Source organism: Lampetra planeri, unplaced genomic scaffold, assembly GCF_965212315.1.
Source record: "Lampetra planeri unplaced genomic scaffold, kcLamPlan1.2.h2 scaffold_162, whole genome shotgun sequence".
In the NCBI taxonomy this organism is placed as follows: domain Eukaryota; kingdom Metazoa; phylum Chordata; class Hyperoartia; order Petromyzontiformes; family Petromyzontidae; genus Lampetra; species Lampetra planeri.
This window is the reverse complement of record NW_027614351.1, coordinates 16,019-33,809: the sequence shown is the minus strand read 5'-3', so window position 1 is coordinate 33,809 and position 17,791 is coordinate 16,019. Positions and strand designations below refer to the sequence as shown.

The 17,791-nt window shown below is 50.9% G+C and overlaps 1 protein-coding gene across 3 annotated transcripts; it reads left to right on the top strand.

Annotated features, from left to right (window-relative positions):
* Positions 1–418: 418 nt before the first annotated feature.
* On the top strand, positions 419–17,698 carry LOC144739637 (uncharacterized). Of its 3 annotated transcripts, none has more exons than XR_013589482.1 (7): positions 419–662; positions 3,753–4,342; positions 4,643–4,741; positions 4,955–5,047; positions 11,879–11,953; positions 12,787–14,202; positions 14,911–17,698. XR_013589482.1 is itself a non-coding variant. In XM_078622564.1 (6 exons), exons 2-6 carry the CDS (start codon positions 3,772–3,774, stop codon positions 13,455–13,457), a joined length of 1,509 nt encoding a protein of 502 aa, XP_078478690.1. In that variant the 5' UTR covers positions 419–990; positions 3,753–3,771; the 3' UTR covers positions 13,458–17,698. The 3 variants fall into 3 exon arrangements, 1 of the variants encoding a protein (XP_078478690.1); XR_013589481.1 differs by having other exon boundaries at positions 419–990; XM_078622564.1 differs by having other exon boundaries at positions 419–990; positions 12,787–17,698.
* Positions 17,699–17,791: the final 93 nt, after the last annotated feature.

Here is a 17,791-nt window from a genome sequence, read left to right as displayed (position 1 = left end):
TTTGGCGGGGTGGGGGGAGGGGTTTGGCGGGGATGGGGGGAGGGGTTTGGCGGGGTGGGGGGAGGGGTTTGGCAGGGATGGGGGGAGGGGTTTGGCGGGGTGGGGGGGTTTGGCAGGGATGGGGGGAGGGGTTTGGCGGGGATGGGGGGAGGGGTTTGGCGGGGTGGGGGGAAGGGTTTGGCGGGGTAGGGGGAGAGGTTTGGCGGGGTGGGGGGAGGGGTTTGGCGGGAGTGGGGGGAGGGGTTTGGCGGGGTGGGGGGAGGGGTTTGGCGGGAGTGGGGGGAGGGGTTTGGCGGGAGTGGGGGGAGGGGTTTGGCGGGGTGGGGGGAGGGGTTTGGCGGGGTGGGGGGAGGGGTTTGGCGGGGTGGGGGGAGGGGTTTGGCGGGAGTGGGGGGCGGGGCTACCCTGATGACGCGAAGACGCGTGTCACGTGAGCGGGTGAGCGCGGAGGTTACCCGCCGGATTCTTCCTCACCAACCCTCGGCCCCCTCAACCCCCTTCCCCCTTCGTCCACCATACAACTCCGACACTCGGGACCGGCGTCTGGCGGCGAGTGGCGGCGACGTCGTCGAGGGAGAGAAACTCTCTCGCACGCGGGGGGAGACGGCCACCCTCGCACCAACCGGGGAAACACGTGGCGTCGATTGGCGTACGCCGCTCTTGTGAGGCCTAGTCCAGGCTTCAGCGGCCCAGGCCGAGCCTGGGACTCCCCTCTCGACCCGTGCCCCGGGGCCGCCTCTCTCCACCCCCCTCCTCATCCTCCTCCCCACCCACTCGGGAGTTGGCGCCGTGGCTCGCGCAGTTCGTCGTCGTTCCGCCATCATTTGGAGCTTTGCTGCTGTGCTCCTCAGCGGGTTCTCTGTTCGCCGTGACCCCCACCGCCACCGCCTCCTCCTCCTCACCCGATAGGAGCCGTCCACCACCGGGTGGCTGGGCGCGTGGCTCCCCCCTCCCCCGTGTTTGCCTGCCAATTGGCGTCCGTGGTGTTCGGTTAGTAGCAGGAATTTATATTTTATTTTTTGGCCGAGATTTTTGTGCCGCTTTTGTGTTGAGCTATCGCCCTTTACTGCACAGTTTTCTTGGTTAAATAATAGACCTGGGCCGACTCGGAAATATGTCCGATTTTTGATCCTTTCTCCACTGGTTCTGTCCTCCTGATCCTCTTGCTCCACTGGTTCTGTCCTGGTCCCTTTGCTCCACTGGTTCTGCCCTGGTTCGCTCCACTGGTTCTGCCCTGGTTCCCTTCACTGGTTCTGTCCTGGTTCCCTTCCTCCACTGGTTCTCTCCTGGTTCCCTTCCTCCACTGGTTCTCTCCTGGTTCCCTTCCTCCACTGGTTCTGTCCTGGTCCCCTTGCTCCACTGGTTCTCTCCTGGTACTCTTCCTCCACTGGTTCTGTCTGGTCCTCTTGCTCCACTGGTTCTTTCCTGGTCCCCTTGCTCCACTGGTTCTCTCCTGGTACTCTTCCTCCACTGGTTCTCTCCTGGTACTCTTCCTCCACTGGTTCTCTCCTGGTACTCTTCCTCCACTGGTTCTGTCTGGTCCTCTTGCTCCACTGGTTCTTTCCTGGTCCCCTTGCTCCACTGGTTCTGTCCTGGTCCCCTTGCTCCACTGGTTCTCTCCTGGTCCTCTTCCTCCACTGGTTCTGTCTGGTCCTCTTGCTCCACTGGTTCTGTCTGGTCCTCTTGCTCCACTGGTTCTCTCCTGCTTATCTTCCTCCACTGGTTCTGTCTGGTCCTCTTGCTCCACTGGTTCTGTCTGGTCCTCTTGCTCCACTGGTTCTCTCCTGGTTCTCTTCCTCCACTGGTTCTGTCTGGTCCTCTTGCTCCACTGGTTCTGTCCTGGTCCCCTTGCTCCACTGGTTCTCTCCTGGTTATCTTCCTCCACTGGTTCTGTCTGGTCCTCTTGCTCCACTGGTTCTCTCCTGGTTCTCTTCCTCCACTGGTTCTGTCCTGGTCCCTTTGCTCCACTGGTTCTGCCCTGGTTCCCTTCCTCCACTGGTTCTGTCTGGTCCTCTTGCTCCACTGGTTCTCTTCTGGTTCTCTTCCTCCACTGGTTCTGTCCTCCTGATCCTCTTCCTCCACTGGTTCTCTCCTGGTTCCTTTGCTCCACTGGTTCTGCCCTGGTTCCCTTCCTCCACTGGTTCTGTCCTGGTCCTCTTGCTCCACTGGTTCTCTCCTGGTTCCCTTCCTCCACTGGTTCTGTCCTGGTCCTCTTGCTCCACTGGTTCTGTCCTGGTCCTCTTGCTCCACTGGTTCTCTCCTGGTTCCCTTCCTCCACTGGTTCTGTCCTGGTCCTCTTGCTCCACTGGTTCTGTCCTGGTCCTCTTCCTCCACTGGTTCTGTCCTGGTCCTCTTGCTCCACTGGTTCTCTCCTGGTTCCCTTCCTCCACTGGTTCTGTCCTGGTCCTCTTGCTCCACTGGTTCTGTCCTGGTCCTCTTGCTCCACTGGTTCTCTCCTGGTTCCCTTCCTCCACTGGTTCTGTCCTGGTCCTCTTGCTCCACTGGTTCTGTCCTGGTCCTCTTGCTCCACTGGTTCTCTCCTGGTACTCTTCCTCCACTGGTTCTGTCCTGGTCCTCTTCCTCCACTGGTTCTCTCCTGGTCCCCTTGCTCCACTGGTTCTGTCCTGGTCCTCTTGCTCCACTGGTTCTGTCTGGTCCCCTTCCTCCACTGGTTCTGCCCTGGTCCCCTTGCTCCACTGGTTCTGCCCTGGTTCCCTTGCTCCGCTGGTTCTGCGCTGGTTCCCTTGCTCCACTGGTTCTGTCCTGGTGCTCTTGCTCCACTGGTTCTGTCCTGGTCCCCTTGCTCCTGGTTCTCAATTTGGCAAAGTCGATATTCGCCCACATTACACAGCTCGGAACGATACAATGCAACCATCGCACACGACGGTGGGGTTTCTCTTGGAACTGTCGTCTCCTAGCAAGTTGGGCAGATCTCATTTACATCTGCCATATCGTCGATATTTTTAGAACTTGGGTTTCAGACCAATTATAAGACCACATTTAAGTTGATGGGTTTGTCTGTGCAGTGTCTGGTGACAAATCTGAGACTCGTCAAAACTAACCACACCTCAGAACAACTCGTTCAGTCAGTTTGTTGGTCTCCATATAAGTCTTAAATGTCACGTGAGTTAATTGTCACTGGGCTCAGAGCATCACCTGGTTTTGTTAGAGGTGGCTTAAACATGGATTTAATTCCAGGTTCTCGGCGGTGCTGTCTCTCTGATTATATACCCCTGAGCCAAGCAGACATCTCAACATTTCTGTATCAGATCCAGAAAATTCTGCCTGAATACATTATCTCAGGGCAGGATGTAACCTCGACCCCTGCAGCACGTGGTGCTGGTGAATTAGAAATGCTAATGTTAGTCTGTCTCACCACCTCCACCAACACTAGAAAATAAAATAAATCACATTTTTGGTCGATTTCCAGTATCATTTCGGTCACAATTGATTTTTGGGTTGGGCCACTTAATTATCTGTTCAACCTTTTGTTGTGTTAACCCTCCACCACCCGACAGCATCACCGCTGTGAAATGGGGTTCTCAAATGTGAGTGTAAAGGCATTTAATCTGCCAGTTATTGTTTCGGCTCGCCGATAAGTTAAACAATTGTCACAGCCGAATTTGGTAGTTGGATACGATGGATTGCTGGACACTGCGTGAAACATCGTAAGGTATTCTATAAAACTAATATAAAAGTATTGAAAGTGATTGTATCTTTATGTCACCACCTCCCATCCTACCATACCCCAGCAGTGCTGATTAGCGAGCGATGGCGGCGTGCGCGGTGGAGGTTAACCCGCGCGGGGACTTCCCGGCGTGGCTGGCGGCGCGCGGCATGAAGCCCACGTTCGCCGACGCCATGCAGCGCGAGCTGGGCATCAGCGACTACGAGGAGCTGCTGGCGTGCGCCGAGGACGCGCAGGTGACGGCCGAGCTGCTGGGCACCGCCCGCGACCGCCTGCCCTTCGCCTTGTACGCCGTGCTGCGCCGACTCGTGCTCGCCCTGGCGCCGACGCGGCGGCGAGGGCGGCGCCGGCGGGGGACAACCCCGGGCGCCGGCGGCGACAGCGACGACGAGGGAGAGGAGCGGCGAGGGTCCGTGGACGAAGATGACGAGGAGGCGGGGGCGTGCGGTCCCCGCTGCGAGGGGGCACTGGCGAGCCGCGCCGTTCTCGGCAGCCTCCTGGACGCCATCGTGGCCACGCTGAGCTCGCTGAGCCGCGAGCTGCTGCAGTCGGCACAGCGGTTCCGCTGCCTGGAGCCGGCGCTGGAGCCCGGATACTGTGGCTCCATTGGTGTGGCCGGGTCCAACTCTCCTGGAGAGAAGCTAATCGACACAGGTGACGCCGTCACGCCACCACTGCCGTTATAGGTTTCTGGTCTCGCAGACACGCGCTAAAACAACACGCACGCACGCCTACCGGATTACGTGACGCACCCCCGTTGCAAAGTTCACATGGGTTCACCAAGAGAGTTACATATATAATCAAAGACTCGCACAGACACCCAGAGCATCTTGCAGAGACCCATAGACTCGTACAAAGTGAATTCTACAAACTCAGATGGATGCGTGGAGTTCACTTTGTGTTGCTGAGTAAAGGTCTCTGTCTGAGTGGTGTGTTCTCTCTGGCTTTCCCTAGACATGGTGGACGATGATAACGTGGAGAGCCTGGCGGACTTGCAGCACGACGAGATAGGAATGAACGGACATGCCATTTCGAGTCAAAAACCCTGTGCAGGTGAGAGGAGGTTGGTGGGTGGGTGGCCACACTTTGGAGGCAAAGGTTGGTGGTTTACGTAGGACAGGGGTCCGGTAACTTAAGGCCTGTGGGTCAGATAAGGCCTACCGCTTGGAAATGATACACCGGCAATATATTTTTTCTCCGTCCGCAGCTTGTGTGACGAGCAGCACCCGAGCTGACAAAGTTCCGTGCTTGTTTTTGTGTTTTTAGACCGCCCCCAACGTGCCCAATGTGACCTCCACACCACCAGCACAGAGACGCCGTTTCTGAGCATCAAGGTCGAGCAAGAGGACGAGACGGAAGGTGAGATGCGTCTGTGTGTGGAGTGCTTGTGGGGCAGCCCGCCCTCCAGCAACAGTGGAGGGCAGAGGAGCGAGGCTCGCAACGAGCTGAGTGCAAGCAGCTAAAACGCATCAAGTTGGCATATTGGCGAGCACGGGTGGTGTATCTACCAGTCAACCCCATGGCCCCTGGGTCTGTACCGTGACCGCCTGCTGGCGAGCCTTCCACACTTTGCGCGATAGCCTGAAAGTGCATTTAACTTGGCACAAGCACTGATGGCATCATCATCGTGGGAGGTGAACGGCGGGTGTTGTTGCGAATACAAATAAAACACTCGGCCTCCTAGACCGAGTGTGTTGTTTCGTTCACACTCCGTTCAACGATGACACTGCAGATCACCTCACTTCTCTCTCTGCCTCTTCCATCGCACTGCTCCACTCTGGAATTTCCTCCCGTCGATTCTTTTCCCATTTCAATATTTGTGTAATTTTTTTTTAATCTATTCCAACTTTGGCAGTGCTGTTTGTTTGCTAGCCGATTGACATTTTAGACCTTTGGGCCTGTGCCCAGCAACCGTGTAAAAAAAAGACAGTACAACGAGACGCAGCAAAGTGAAGAATCTGTCCATGAATCAAAATGACGACAATTCATCCAGTCGCGTGGGAGGGGTCGGGGCAGATAGGGGGGGTGGGGGCGGTGGCAGTTGGGAGGGGACGAGGTGAATCGTTACACCGTGGCCCAGCACGGGGGACCAGCGCTGCCTCCTAGCATCTTCGTCTTTCTTCAGGAAGGTTTTGGCAAGTTGCTGGAGCTCAAAACATCTTTGCCTTCGCCCTGCAGGAGACACAGCAGCCGAAGCAGCAGGGTGCCGTTTGCACGCCGGCTATTCAAAGCCACCAGCCGCAGAGCCGCAGGCCGCTGACGCCAGTAGCTCGCAGCACAGCAGTTCCGACTCAAACTTCCGCGTCACACTTTTGCCGGAGAGAGACAAAAGCGGCAGCTCGCCTCTCGACTGCGACTACGATGAGGACAAGGAGGAGGAGGACGACCCGTGCGGTCGCTCTGCATCGGCAGACGAGGGACCGTGCCGGCCAGAATTCCTGGGCTACCTCGACGGCACCGCGCTGGCACTGGTAGACGGCGGCCTGGAAGGGCCGGGGCTCGGGGCGTTGTGCCGGGCCGGCGTCGCGCGGAGCGGCTCCACCAGCGGGGAGAAGAGCCGCTGCTGCGAGCAGTGCGGACGCTACTTCTCGTGCCGCAGCAAGCTTCTGGTGCACGTGCGGCGACACACGGGCGAGCGGCCCTACCGCTGCTCCTGCTGTGGCAAGACGTTCGCGCAGGCATGGAACCTGGTGCGGCACCGACGGATTCACGCGGGGCAAAAGCCGTACGAGTGCCAGAACTGCGGGCAGGCCTTCATTCAGCAGAGCGAGCTGCAGAAGCACAAGTGCCAATCGCCGTCACCGCCACCGGCAGCAGTGAAGGAGGAGAAGGGTGGGGGGTGTGCCAGATAGTGCTTGTGACGATCGGTCTGCCGAACAACGAGCTCGTCCCCCTCGCCGTCTCCGCCCCGTCGATGTTTCGTGCCATCGCGGTGGCCACCGCCTGCTGCTGTGCGCAAGTACAGCCGAATGTGATCCATACTTATTAGTAGGTGAGCAGTAGCTGGTTAGTAGGCCGAGCAGTCGTTGATTGATAAGTTGCCGTGTAACGATTCACTGCTAACCCCCCACCCCAAAGGTGTGCTTTGAGGGTGGGGAAAATACCAAATAATTATTTTAACTTTCTTTAGCGTCATCCATGCACATTCTATCTCAAAACACTGAAGATTGTGAACCACGAATAACGTCCAGAAAGGGATGAGGAATGCTATCAAGACAACACAAATACGGTCAAGGGTGTGTGGTAACCAAACGCAAACCAGGTGGGGTGACGGTAAACACTTGAGCCCCTCTCATTGCAGAACGTCTAGAGAATGACCACAGCACACCAACCATGGAGTCCCCTACATGGAGACAGCAATAAGACGAGGTTCCAACCGGCACCACAATGCTGGCAGATCGACACCAGAATGATTCATCAAAGCTGCGGACAGTGACCGCCACCCCTCACACACAATGTAATTTCTTAAGTTTCCACCGCCCTCGCCGTCTCTCCCAGGAGAGTCGATGCATCGTGAAGTTGTCAGGGTTGCAACCTGATTCATGAATCTGTTGCGTGCATCGTGCATCTCGTTTGGGTGCTCTCGTGTGCTCTGCCCGTTTCTGTGGTGTTTTCCGTCTCGCTTGTGTTTTCTGTCACTCTTTGTGTTGTCCTTCTCGTTTGGTACATTAGGCTACTTGAGCGTCGCACAGTAATTCCTCGTTCCCAAGAAGTGGCACGTTAACATGAAAGTCATGAAGCAAAAAAAAAATTCCCCACGAGATGAGGTTAGGAAAAAGTTTGGCCAGCTACGATGTACGCACACACCATAAGGTGGCGGGGCAGAGAATTGAAATTCGGGTACGTTACGCACTGTCATTCTGCGCGTAAGCATTCCCGTACCGCTCAGCCGTGCAGCTCAAGGAGAAGAGTAGTTCGTCGTCGGATGCTCAGAAATCGTGTTATGATGTGCAAAAAAAGTATTCCCTAATAGAAGAACCGTGTTATAGTGAAATTGCGTTAAGCAAAGACTTGCCGTACAGTTTACGCATGTTTTTTTTGCGAGTCATTGATTTTTGGGTTAAGCTGCAATGATCTGGCCAAAATCTTTTTTTTCCCTAAGATCCACCACTGTCAAACACGGTCACACCAATTCAGATTGTCACAAGGCATTTCGGGATCATTAAGGGCGGGCTCAGCAAGTCACAATGGCAAATAATTTCAAAACAACTATAGGAGTGCACAATAGGTAAGAAAGTCAGGCGATATAAACAACAATTATGTTTTGATTTAAAGCTTTTGTGACTGCAGGGATTCATATTCTTGGTTCTTTCGGTAAAGTCACGTAGAAGGGAAATAATAAAATAATAAAAATATAAAAACAATTTTCACGACGTTTCGACTGCAACACAAGCTGTGGATTTTACACCTGATGATGATTGCTTGTGTTGCAGTCGAAACGTGATAATTTTTATTCTTTTTATATTTTTATTATTTCTCTTCTACGTGACTTTACCGAAAGAACCAAGAAAACATATAATTCAACTATTTCAAGGCTTGGACAAGGTAGCAAAAACAACAACAACACTCCCAGACCAAACTTAGGGTAACACATTTAACGTACCAACTATTTTTGTTTCGGCTCACTCGCCACGTGGGTTCAGAAAATCTCTCAACCAAATATAAGCGTCCCTCGCATAGCGTGCGACATGCATTCCTGAGGGGGGTTACCGAATAAACAATTATCATTTCATTATTTTAGCCCTGGATTTGTAAAATACATCCAAATGATCGTACCTAATTATGATATTAACATTGCAAAAATTACTTTAATAACCACTTATTAACATAAAATAATTGCTCCTTGCAAAAATTTATATTTGATAAGGGTAACTTTGAGGGCTTCTTGAACCCTTTCCGTGCACGATGCAAACAAAGACGGCAAATCTACAACGGCTACGCCCAGCCTCGGTGACGCCATCAGAAATATTCGGGTTTTTTTATTATCGGAATTGTTATCGTTAAAGATTATTTTTTACTTGGAAAATGTTTTATACTCTTAGGTTTGTTTTCTGCTTTCTGAGCACGCAACTGTGAAACGCATAGTCTAAGTGTGACGTATGCCCCTTAAAGATGAACCTCTTGACCCCGAATTTGTGCTTCGGCAGTGGGGGGAGGGTTGGGGGGGGTGCGTTATGCGAGGGACGCCTGTTAGAAAATTTTGTTCAAATATTTCACCTGGAAAATCGCTTGGGACGGATTACCATCCCATTCGCAGGGGAGTCCAGGTTATCAATTGACACTTGCGTAGCGAACGCGTGATGGTGCCGCTTATGCGCGCACACACACACATTTGAAATCTATAACTTCCATCGTATTAATTTATAGACGTGCGCACCCTGTCAAATAAAAATTGCACGAGTCATCGAGCGGTGTACACCGCCTGGAGCCAGCGAGGAAACACAATTGTAAAGCAACGCTAACAGGTCGTTAAACGTGAGACTAAAAAGTAAATGGTGGGCTTCGGAGATCTCGTGGCGTCATTTAGAAAGATTAGTCAGTCATCGGTGGGTTTGCAGAGCCACATCACCCTCCACTGTGAAACTACTGCAGACCGTGAAAGCGTCGTGCTATACCAGTGTTCTTCACTCGCTTTCAAAGGCGGGGGGGGACAATTTCGCCGATAATTACACTGGTCAACAAAAAAAAATCTGGCCTGGACTTTTGCAGCTGTTTTAGACTAATTTCAGGGTGCTGATTCCAAATCTGATCTCAGATTTGCTCTATCACATCTCATTTTATGCTATCGGCATACCCCATTTTCATTGATTTTTACCCGAAATGAACTCTGTCACTTATGATTGCAAGTTGTTACGAGTCAGTGACTGCTTTAGTGTTAAAATATGGTGCTGTATTTTTAGGATAGTGTGTTGATAATATCATTTTATGTAGATATCCACATTTATTTAATATTTTTCTTCTGCAGTTTTTATTGAAAATGCAATATTTAATATCTCAAAAACCTGATGTGATAGGATTTGGAATCAGCTCCCCAAAATTACCTTAAAACCGTTGGAATACCTTATGCCAGAAAAAGTGTGTTGACCAGTGTAATACATCATCAGTGTGAGGGTTGCCACCGCCTGCAAGTTGTGTTTTCACTTTTGTGTCTTGTTGGGAGACCGCATCAGTGGCCCGTTGACCTTGCAATGAAGAACACTGCGCGATGAGAATGGCGCAAATACCAGATTTTTGTATGTTGAACTTATTTCGTTCTAAATTTGAAGCTTTCGTGACTGCAAGGATTCATATTCTTAGGTTTTTTCGGTAAAGTCACGTAGGTAAAAAATGTAAATTAATAAAAATAAAATAAAAAATCACGACGTTTCGGAGGCAACACAAGCTTCCGTCTTCAGGTGGAACCGTCACAGCACGATAGCTGTATCTTACTTGATATCACTTAAAACAGCTATCGTGATGTGACGGTTCCACCTGAAGACGGAAGCTTGTGTTGTCTCCGAAACGTCGTGATTTTTATTGTATTTTACTTTTATTAATTTTAATTTTTTACCTACGTGACTTTACCGAAAAAACCTGAGGATATGAACTTATTTCGCTCCATACGTAGCCAATTTCGATAAACTAAATTGTCAATTATTACTCGTTTGCTATCTGTGTGCCTATCGACACTGGACACATTTGCAATTTGAGATGTTAATCCATCCCGAGGGATGTTGCAGGTGAAATATTTTGTTTTTTTTTAGATGCATTACTGTACAGTAGATATTTAAATAGCACATGTACTGTTTACAAGTATAATCCATTTCTATGTTTTTTATGTTAACACAAAGTATGTAATATTTACATTAATTAATTGACGTAGATTAATTAACTTCGGAGAACTAACACATTAATCAGCATACATTAACTTTGTTATTATAGACCCCTGTATCAATTTATACTTATGTTGAGGCCAGGTGGCTCGGCAATCGGAACGAGCGGCTTCGCTATCAAAACCTTGTGGGAGACTCGAATGTTGGTTGGTTTTAGGGTCGGGGTGTCGCGACCCCATCATCCCTACACAGGCTGTTAAAATGAGTACCACTTTTTTCGACGGTGGTTGCCCAATGGGTGGATTTTCCCCTCCTGTAAAAATGTGGAATTCTTCACCTGGCTCAGGACTTGATGCGCATTTGCGCGGGGAAATCAATCTCGTTGACTTTTTAAAAATTGTATTTCAATGTTTTTTTACTAATGTTAGTTTGAGGTTGTTAATTGCATGTTGGTGAACGAAAAACAGAAACGTGAACAACTTCCATTGTATTTTAAGAATTCACCAACAGCTAAACGCCATTTCCCATTGGTCACACCGTGCTGATGAGACTCAGGGAAGTCAAAACGAGTCCAGGCCTTGCATGCTGCAAGTTATTTTGTGAAGCCAGTCCGCTGTGCCCCCCCTTTCTGTATGTAAGCTCGCTTTTGTAACGCCTTCTCGCTTGTTTGTAGGTGGTTTTTCTCCCCGTTGGTTTTATAACTGCTTCTCTTGTAAAGTGTTTTATAATTTTGAAACGAGCGTAATAAACGATGATGCTGTTGATTAACCGAGACGTTACCATGCGTTGTTTTCAGCGGGTGGCGAGACAGACCCGGCGCGCGTTTCATTCCGTCGTCGTGATGTCGACGGCGATCGTGACCATTTCAGATTCCCCAGCACCGCGCGCCGCAAGGGTTTGGGATACTTTCTGAGTTTTCCTCCTGGTCCTCCTGTTTCCCTCCCATAGCTCAAGCAAAACATCTGTACGATGTAACTGGTATTGTCCTAAACATCCAAATGCTGAAGAATTGCCCAGCAAATTTCTCAGTTGGGATCGTTTGAAGCAGCAGCAACAATGTCCCCGATCTCGCGAGAGCTTGGCGCAGGACCCTCTTTGAAATATTCGGTAATCTTTTGAATTTGGCAAACTACGACCATGAGGCCGTCGCGCAATGGCCTCTACTCGTTTAGAATGACATCTCGCGGAATCTTTGCGTCCACTAAGCGAAGCGTTTTTCACGACAGTAAAGCGCCCCACAAGAATAACAGCAACCAGGGGGCGTCCCACCGGTTTACAAACTGGGGGTTTCTGCAACAAGTGGCAAACGCGCCATCGCTGAGCCACGTCCACAGGTCACGGGTTTCGGGCGCCCATGCATTTCTCGCTTGTGCCGCAGACACGCTGGTGGTGCAGGAGAAGGAGGAGGGCGCGTGGGAGCACGGCGAGCGGAGCGGCGAGGGCATGTGGGACGGTAAACAACACCACGCAGTTATACGTCTCTCGTCATCTCTTGTTACCATCTGAACGGTCACACACGGTGCGCACAATGTTACGACACGCCTGTCTCCACTTCTAGACGTGATTGGGTAGAATTGGCTGCGCTGCAGAGGTCGCAACCGGGTACCCGATACCCGTACCCTACCCGATACCCGGCTACCCGTACCCGGCCGGGTACGGGTAACCGTTTGCGACCCTGGCGCGGCCGGGTACGGGTCCGGGTAGGCCGTGAGTCACTGGTGAGTCAACGTTTGTCACTCATTTCCCAACGTCTTGTCTCTTCTCACAATTCAAGTTCCTAGAATCAACCCACCCGCGCCTGCAACATGGCTTCATCCCAGAGGTCGCAATCGGGTACCCGTACCCTACCCGATACCCGGCCGGGTACGGGTAGCCGGGTATCGGGTACGGGTACCTGTTTGCAACCCTGGTGCGACCGGGTACGGGTAAGGAATCAAAACCCGTTTGCGACCTCTGCTGCGCTGGGTGGGACGTGCACGTTGGGGGAGGAGGGTCAATGGCCGAGACAGGCACTGACACGGTCTCCACAAAGGAAATGGCCTAAGAGCGAGCAGATGGTGGGAGACTATCAAGGAAGATCTATGGGTTTCTGTGAGCCTACAGCTTCCTGTATGATGCTGCGGTCTCTGTGCATCTTTGTGCGAGTCTTAAGAGCAGATGGTGGGAGACCGTGAGGGCAGATCTGGGAGAAAGCGTTTGTAGCGATGACTGGTGGTGGCATCATCAGCTTTGGCCACGGGCGACGCCTTGATCCGTTTGTCCGTCTTTCCGCTTCCCTGGCACCAGATTTGACAGTCGACGCTGAGCAAAAGCACGTGGCAAAACCGCCTCCGCGGAACTCGGCCAAGCAGCGCGACCGGAACTGGGCACCGGCAACGGATGCGGCGCGTTACCGTCGCGTCGCGGTGGCGGCACCGCCAATTTCCTACCGTGCAACTGGCTGCGGCAATAGCGGCGCCGCCGCCGCCACCACCACCAACGACGATGACGACAACGACGACGACAACGACGACAACAACCACAACGAAAACCTGGACGACGAGCAGGGCTTTGCCGACGACTACGGGGAGGACGAGGACGACGAGGCGATGGGTGGGGGATTGGCGGCGGGGCAGTTCGCTTGCGCCGAATTGGCCGTGCCCGGCGAAGGCGGCGGCGGCGGCGAGTGGGGCGGTGTCGGCGGCGGCGGCGGGAGGGAGAGGCGGTACCGCTGCCACGTGTGCGGGAAGCGCTTCCTGAAGGGCCGCGACGTGACGCGTCACATGCGCACGCACACGGGCGAGAAACCTTACGCGTGCGAGGCGTGCGGCGTTCGCTTCACGCAGTCCTACAGCCTGACGCGGCACTTGCGTCGCCTCCACACCGCACGGCCCCTGCCTCCGCTGCCTCCGCCGCCGCCGCCGCCGCACGACCCGCGCCGCCCTCTCTCCCTGCCCCGAGCGGCCGATGTCTCCTGAGCCGTGCCACCTGCGGAACCCTGCCACTTTCCTCTTGCTCCCTGGGACCTCCCTTGCCAGTATCAAAATATAAGAATAGCTTTTACCCCAAACTGAAACCTTTCGCAAGGAATCATGTCGGCATTTGACCACGTATACTTGCGGTGAACATGCAAACAAAAAAACAACATGCTCTGACAGTATCTGCATTGTCTTTCAAACTGATTGGTCCACACCAGAGACAGCTTTCTTCAGAACCTCGTCTCAAGCAGTGTTAGATCAGAGGATGACGCCAAAAGGCGAACAGCACAACGACAATGCCACTATCAGGACATTGAGAGCTCGGGGTCAGCAGTTTGCATGTTCACCACAAGTATATGTGGTCAATGCTGACATGATTCTTTGCAAGATGTTTCAGTTTGGTGTTTTAACATCTTAACACAGCTGTTTTATTGCCAGACAGGGTAAAACCTATTCTTATATTGCCCCTTGCTACCGCCTGTCATCCCGGATGCCAGTGTTGCCAACTCAAACCACAGGAATACAGGTAGTCCCCGAGTTACGATGGTCCGACTAACGATATTTCGATCTGGCGATAGCAATATAATAAAATTGTCATATTTTACATTTCGCGCGGCAGGCAAACGCAGCAGCGTACGAGGTACGATACTGAAACTTTATCATTGCCATCCTCTTCCGACAACTAAGTTAATGTAGCCATCAACAACCTAACATCTTTCAAGTGTGCAGACGACGGACAATATTGGTGAGTACAGTACAATATGATACGTTACGATACGTTCAATGCATGTATGATACGTAGCTTTAGCGATTTCATTTTAAGGTTACCACGATACGATACATACGTTCAATGCATGTTAAACGTTTTTATAGCAGATAGGATTGTTTCCTGAAAAAACTTTCTATTAAATTGCAGTTCATATAGGTAGGCTAAGAATTTACCTTGTTTATTATTTTAAATTGTACTGTGCAATACAGTATTGTAATTAATAAATACATACAGTATATCGTTTATCCAGTACGGTACTGTAAATTGCTCTGTTTTGCTAAATTATCACCATTCTTTAAGACTCCTGGGTAGGCTAGGCCATCTTCGACTTAAGATATTTTCGACTTACGATGGGGTCGTCGTAACGCATCTCCATCGTAAGTAGAGGAGTACCTGTATACCGGATGTTGATCGATGCGATGTTTAAATTCGCCGAAACTATCGCGTTGATTTAGCGAGCATTGAATGTAGCGAGCTGATACGGGGTCCCCTGAATGCACCCACATCCATAAATTGCATATACATTTGAATTATGTTCTCATCTGGAATGTGACCAGATTGTTTGCCAGTCACTTTAGCAAAATATGTTACTAGGCATGTGGCCATGTATTGCGCAGAAGTTAAACATTATTTCCTGCTCAAATGAACAATTGAGGCAGTGCTCTTCTGTTTATCGCCTCGCAGAACCAATGATGGAAATTCCACATCCCATGGTGGGTGGCGAATCAATCTAAAGGACAGCCAATGTTGACTTCCTCAGAAGGTGGTACTTGTTTCATCAACCTGGTCTGAGTCGACACCAGTGATCAAGATCTGAACTCACAACTTTGCAATCGTGGACTGCTTGCTCAGCCGCTGAGCCACCTGGCTGCATCACAAAATAAACTCGTAGAGAAGCCTGAATACGTGCCTGAAATCGGCATAACACAAATAAGCATTGTCGTTGTGGAGATAATATAAGCAGCAAAATCAACAAGTACACCATGCGCTCCTTTCCCACATATCTCAGATCAGATATGGGGGGCATTGTCCTGCGCAGCCCACGGTCGCGTTCATCCTCTGCTCAGCTCACGCAAGGTCCCCCACCCTGGAGGTGACGGTTCAACCCGCTGCAGCCACGAGGAAACCCGACTCCCCGCCGGAGAGGGACTCTAAGCTGATCCTGAGGGTCTCCACGCTCAGGAGGCAGCGATCAGTGTTGAGGAAAACCACGTCCCTGGAGACCATGCAGTCAATGCAGGAGCTTCCAGCCCACGAAAACATGATCGCTCTCCATCCTCCGCATTGGCTGGCGTCGGAGGTCCAAGTCCAGCGATGCAGGCCAGGAAGCCGTCGGAAATCGTGAACCAGCAATTCTCAGCCACTCGGACGTTGCAAAGTTAAAGAGCGAGGATTCGTTGCGAAACTTCGTAAGCCATGTGGACCAATACACACTTCTAATCCGAATGTTGAACTTCTTTTGCACCGTCCGTAGCCAACCTTGCTAATCGGAGGTGCGGGGAAAAGACAACAATGAACCTCAGGCCACTTTCACCTTTAGTCTGCCCAATTCCCTTGATAGGAGAGGTAAGGTATCATATTCTACCAGAGTTGGGACGTTCCAGGAACAGAATCTTATGATTTTACGAAGGTTCACACCAGCCTGGCACCTTTGGGGTAACGACCCCTCAACTCTCCCTCGACGTAAAATAAAATATTTTTTTACACATCCCATCGGCCACACACCCTTTTTGGATGTGCAAATTTCGGCAACATTGATTTAAACACAAGCGAACTCGGGACCATTTTTGAAATTCATTGTCTCATCAGCAGAGACGGGTTTGCTTGAAGCAAGGACCCTCTTCGATATACCAAAATACAACGTCGCTCAAATCTAGCGACAAAATGGTTGAGTTGGCAGCACCGAGTACACTCAGCCAGGCGTTTGCTCGATGCTGTCTGCCATTGAATTTGATTAAAATTGGCGAACCAATATGTGACTGGTACCACGGGAGTTTCAGTAGCTCGGTCTCCACTTTGAGCGAGATAAATTTGCAGTCTGTGCCATCATCGTTAGCCATCTATCCACTGCTCGATGAAGGCCTCTGCAAACCACCGCTATCTCGTGGGTGTCGAATTGCAACTATTTGTCTATATGGGCCATAATCACATGCTGAATAGAGTCTACAGAATGTAGGGTTTTGTTTGTCGGTGCTTACGATATTTGGGCTCTGGGCTCAGTCTAACGTACTATATTATTGGTTCTATCGGCCATGATCCGTCTGCTGCTGGATGAAGGATTCTACACAACCGTCGCCACCTGTCATGGGTCTTGCGACGGAATGATCCATCTCCTGCGCAAGAGCCAAGTTGATCACTCCGTCTCTGAGATGTACGTCCTCTCAGACACGTCGTTCCCTGCTGTGGTTGGCACTGTAATGATCGACCACTGACCGGCAGTCATCCCGACTTCGCAACTTGACCATCCCAAACCCCATTAATAGCTTGGGAGTTAGAATTTTGAACATGGCTAGCATTGGTTGCAAGTGATAGCTGTGAACCAGCCGTTGAAACCCACCCGAACTGATCAGCGTGGTAAAGTATGATGAAGTGATCCCGATGACTGAATGCATGGAGAGGCTTTCATCCAGCAGTGGATATTCGGAGGAACGCGGAACCGCGGCAGATGCCGAGATGATTTCCCCTGGTCTCTGGCCGGACACGGTTATTCTTCAGTTTCTTTGTAATTCCCGCAACTGCTGTCGGAATCGTGTTGTGAGATGAAGAAATCTTTCAGCTGGCAGTGCAACCATCATGTATAAGAGCGGACCCTGTAAGATAACTTCACGGAACTACTTCTGAAGTCGCGTCAATCGGCCTCTTCATCCACACCAGTGGCACATGTTGTAGTGTCCCGCAAACTTTTTGTATTTCAAATATTTTTTTTTGTGCAGTCTGTGGTGACCGTGCTGCTGAAAATGTCGAACCCAGGATCTCATTGGTGACAGCTCAGCACCTCTGACCTCTTGGCCACACGACCGCCGCATGTATTTTTACAGGACCATGTTTTTTTTCAAATAAATTTTTGTTGCTGTAAATATTCTACCCTGTTCCATAAGAGCTGTACATTTTTGGATGGTTAATGAAAATGGTTGGAATCTTTGTTGTAAGTTTTTTTTTACCATTATAGCCATTTCGTAAATGCTTTATAATGGCAACCTTTAGTGATCTTGCTAATTTCAAGCGCGACCTTGTATAAATGCCCACACATGTTCGTCGGCGTTAAACCGCATGCCGTATTTTAAACAAATTATCATATGTCCTGCAGCTTTTGTATGTATGTTGGACTTCTTTCTCACCGTACGTAGCCACAACCGTGCTAAACGGAGGTGCAGTCGGAAGAATCGCGTTCGCTAAATAATTTTTCGACCAGTCGGTTTTCCTGTGTAAAAGCGCTTTACACTAACTTGAAATAAAAAAGCTTTTGTCTGTATGCAGGACCAACAGGGTTGATTTGGTGCGCGAGTGCTATTGTTGTTGCTTGTGAACCCATTGTTATTGTCGTAACTTTGAGCTTAAATTTTGA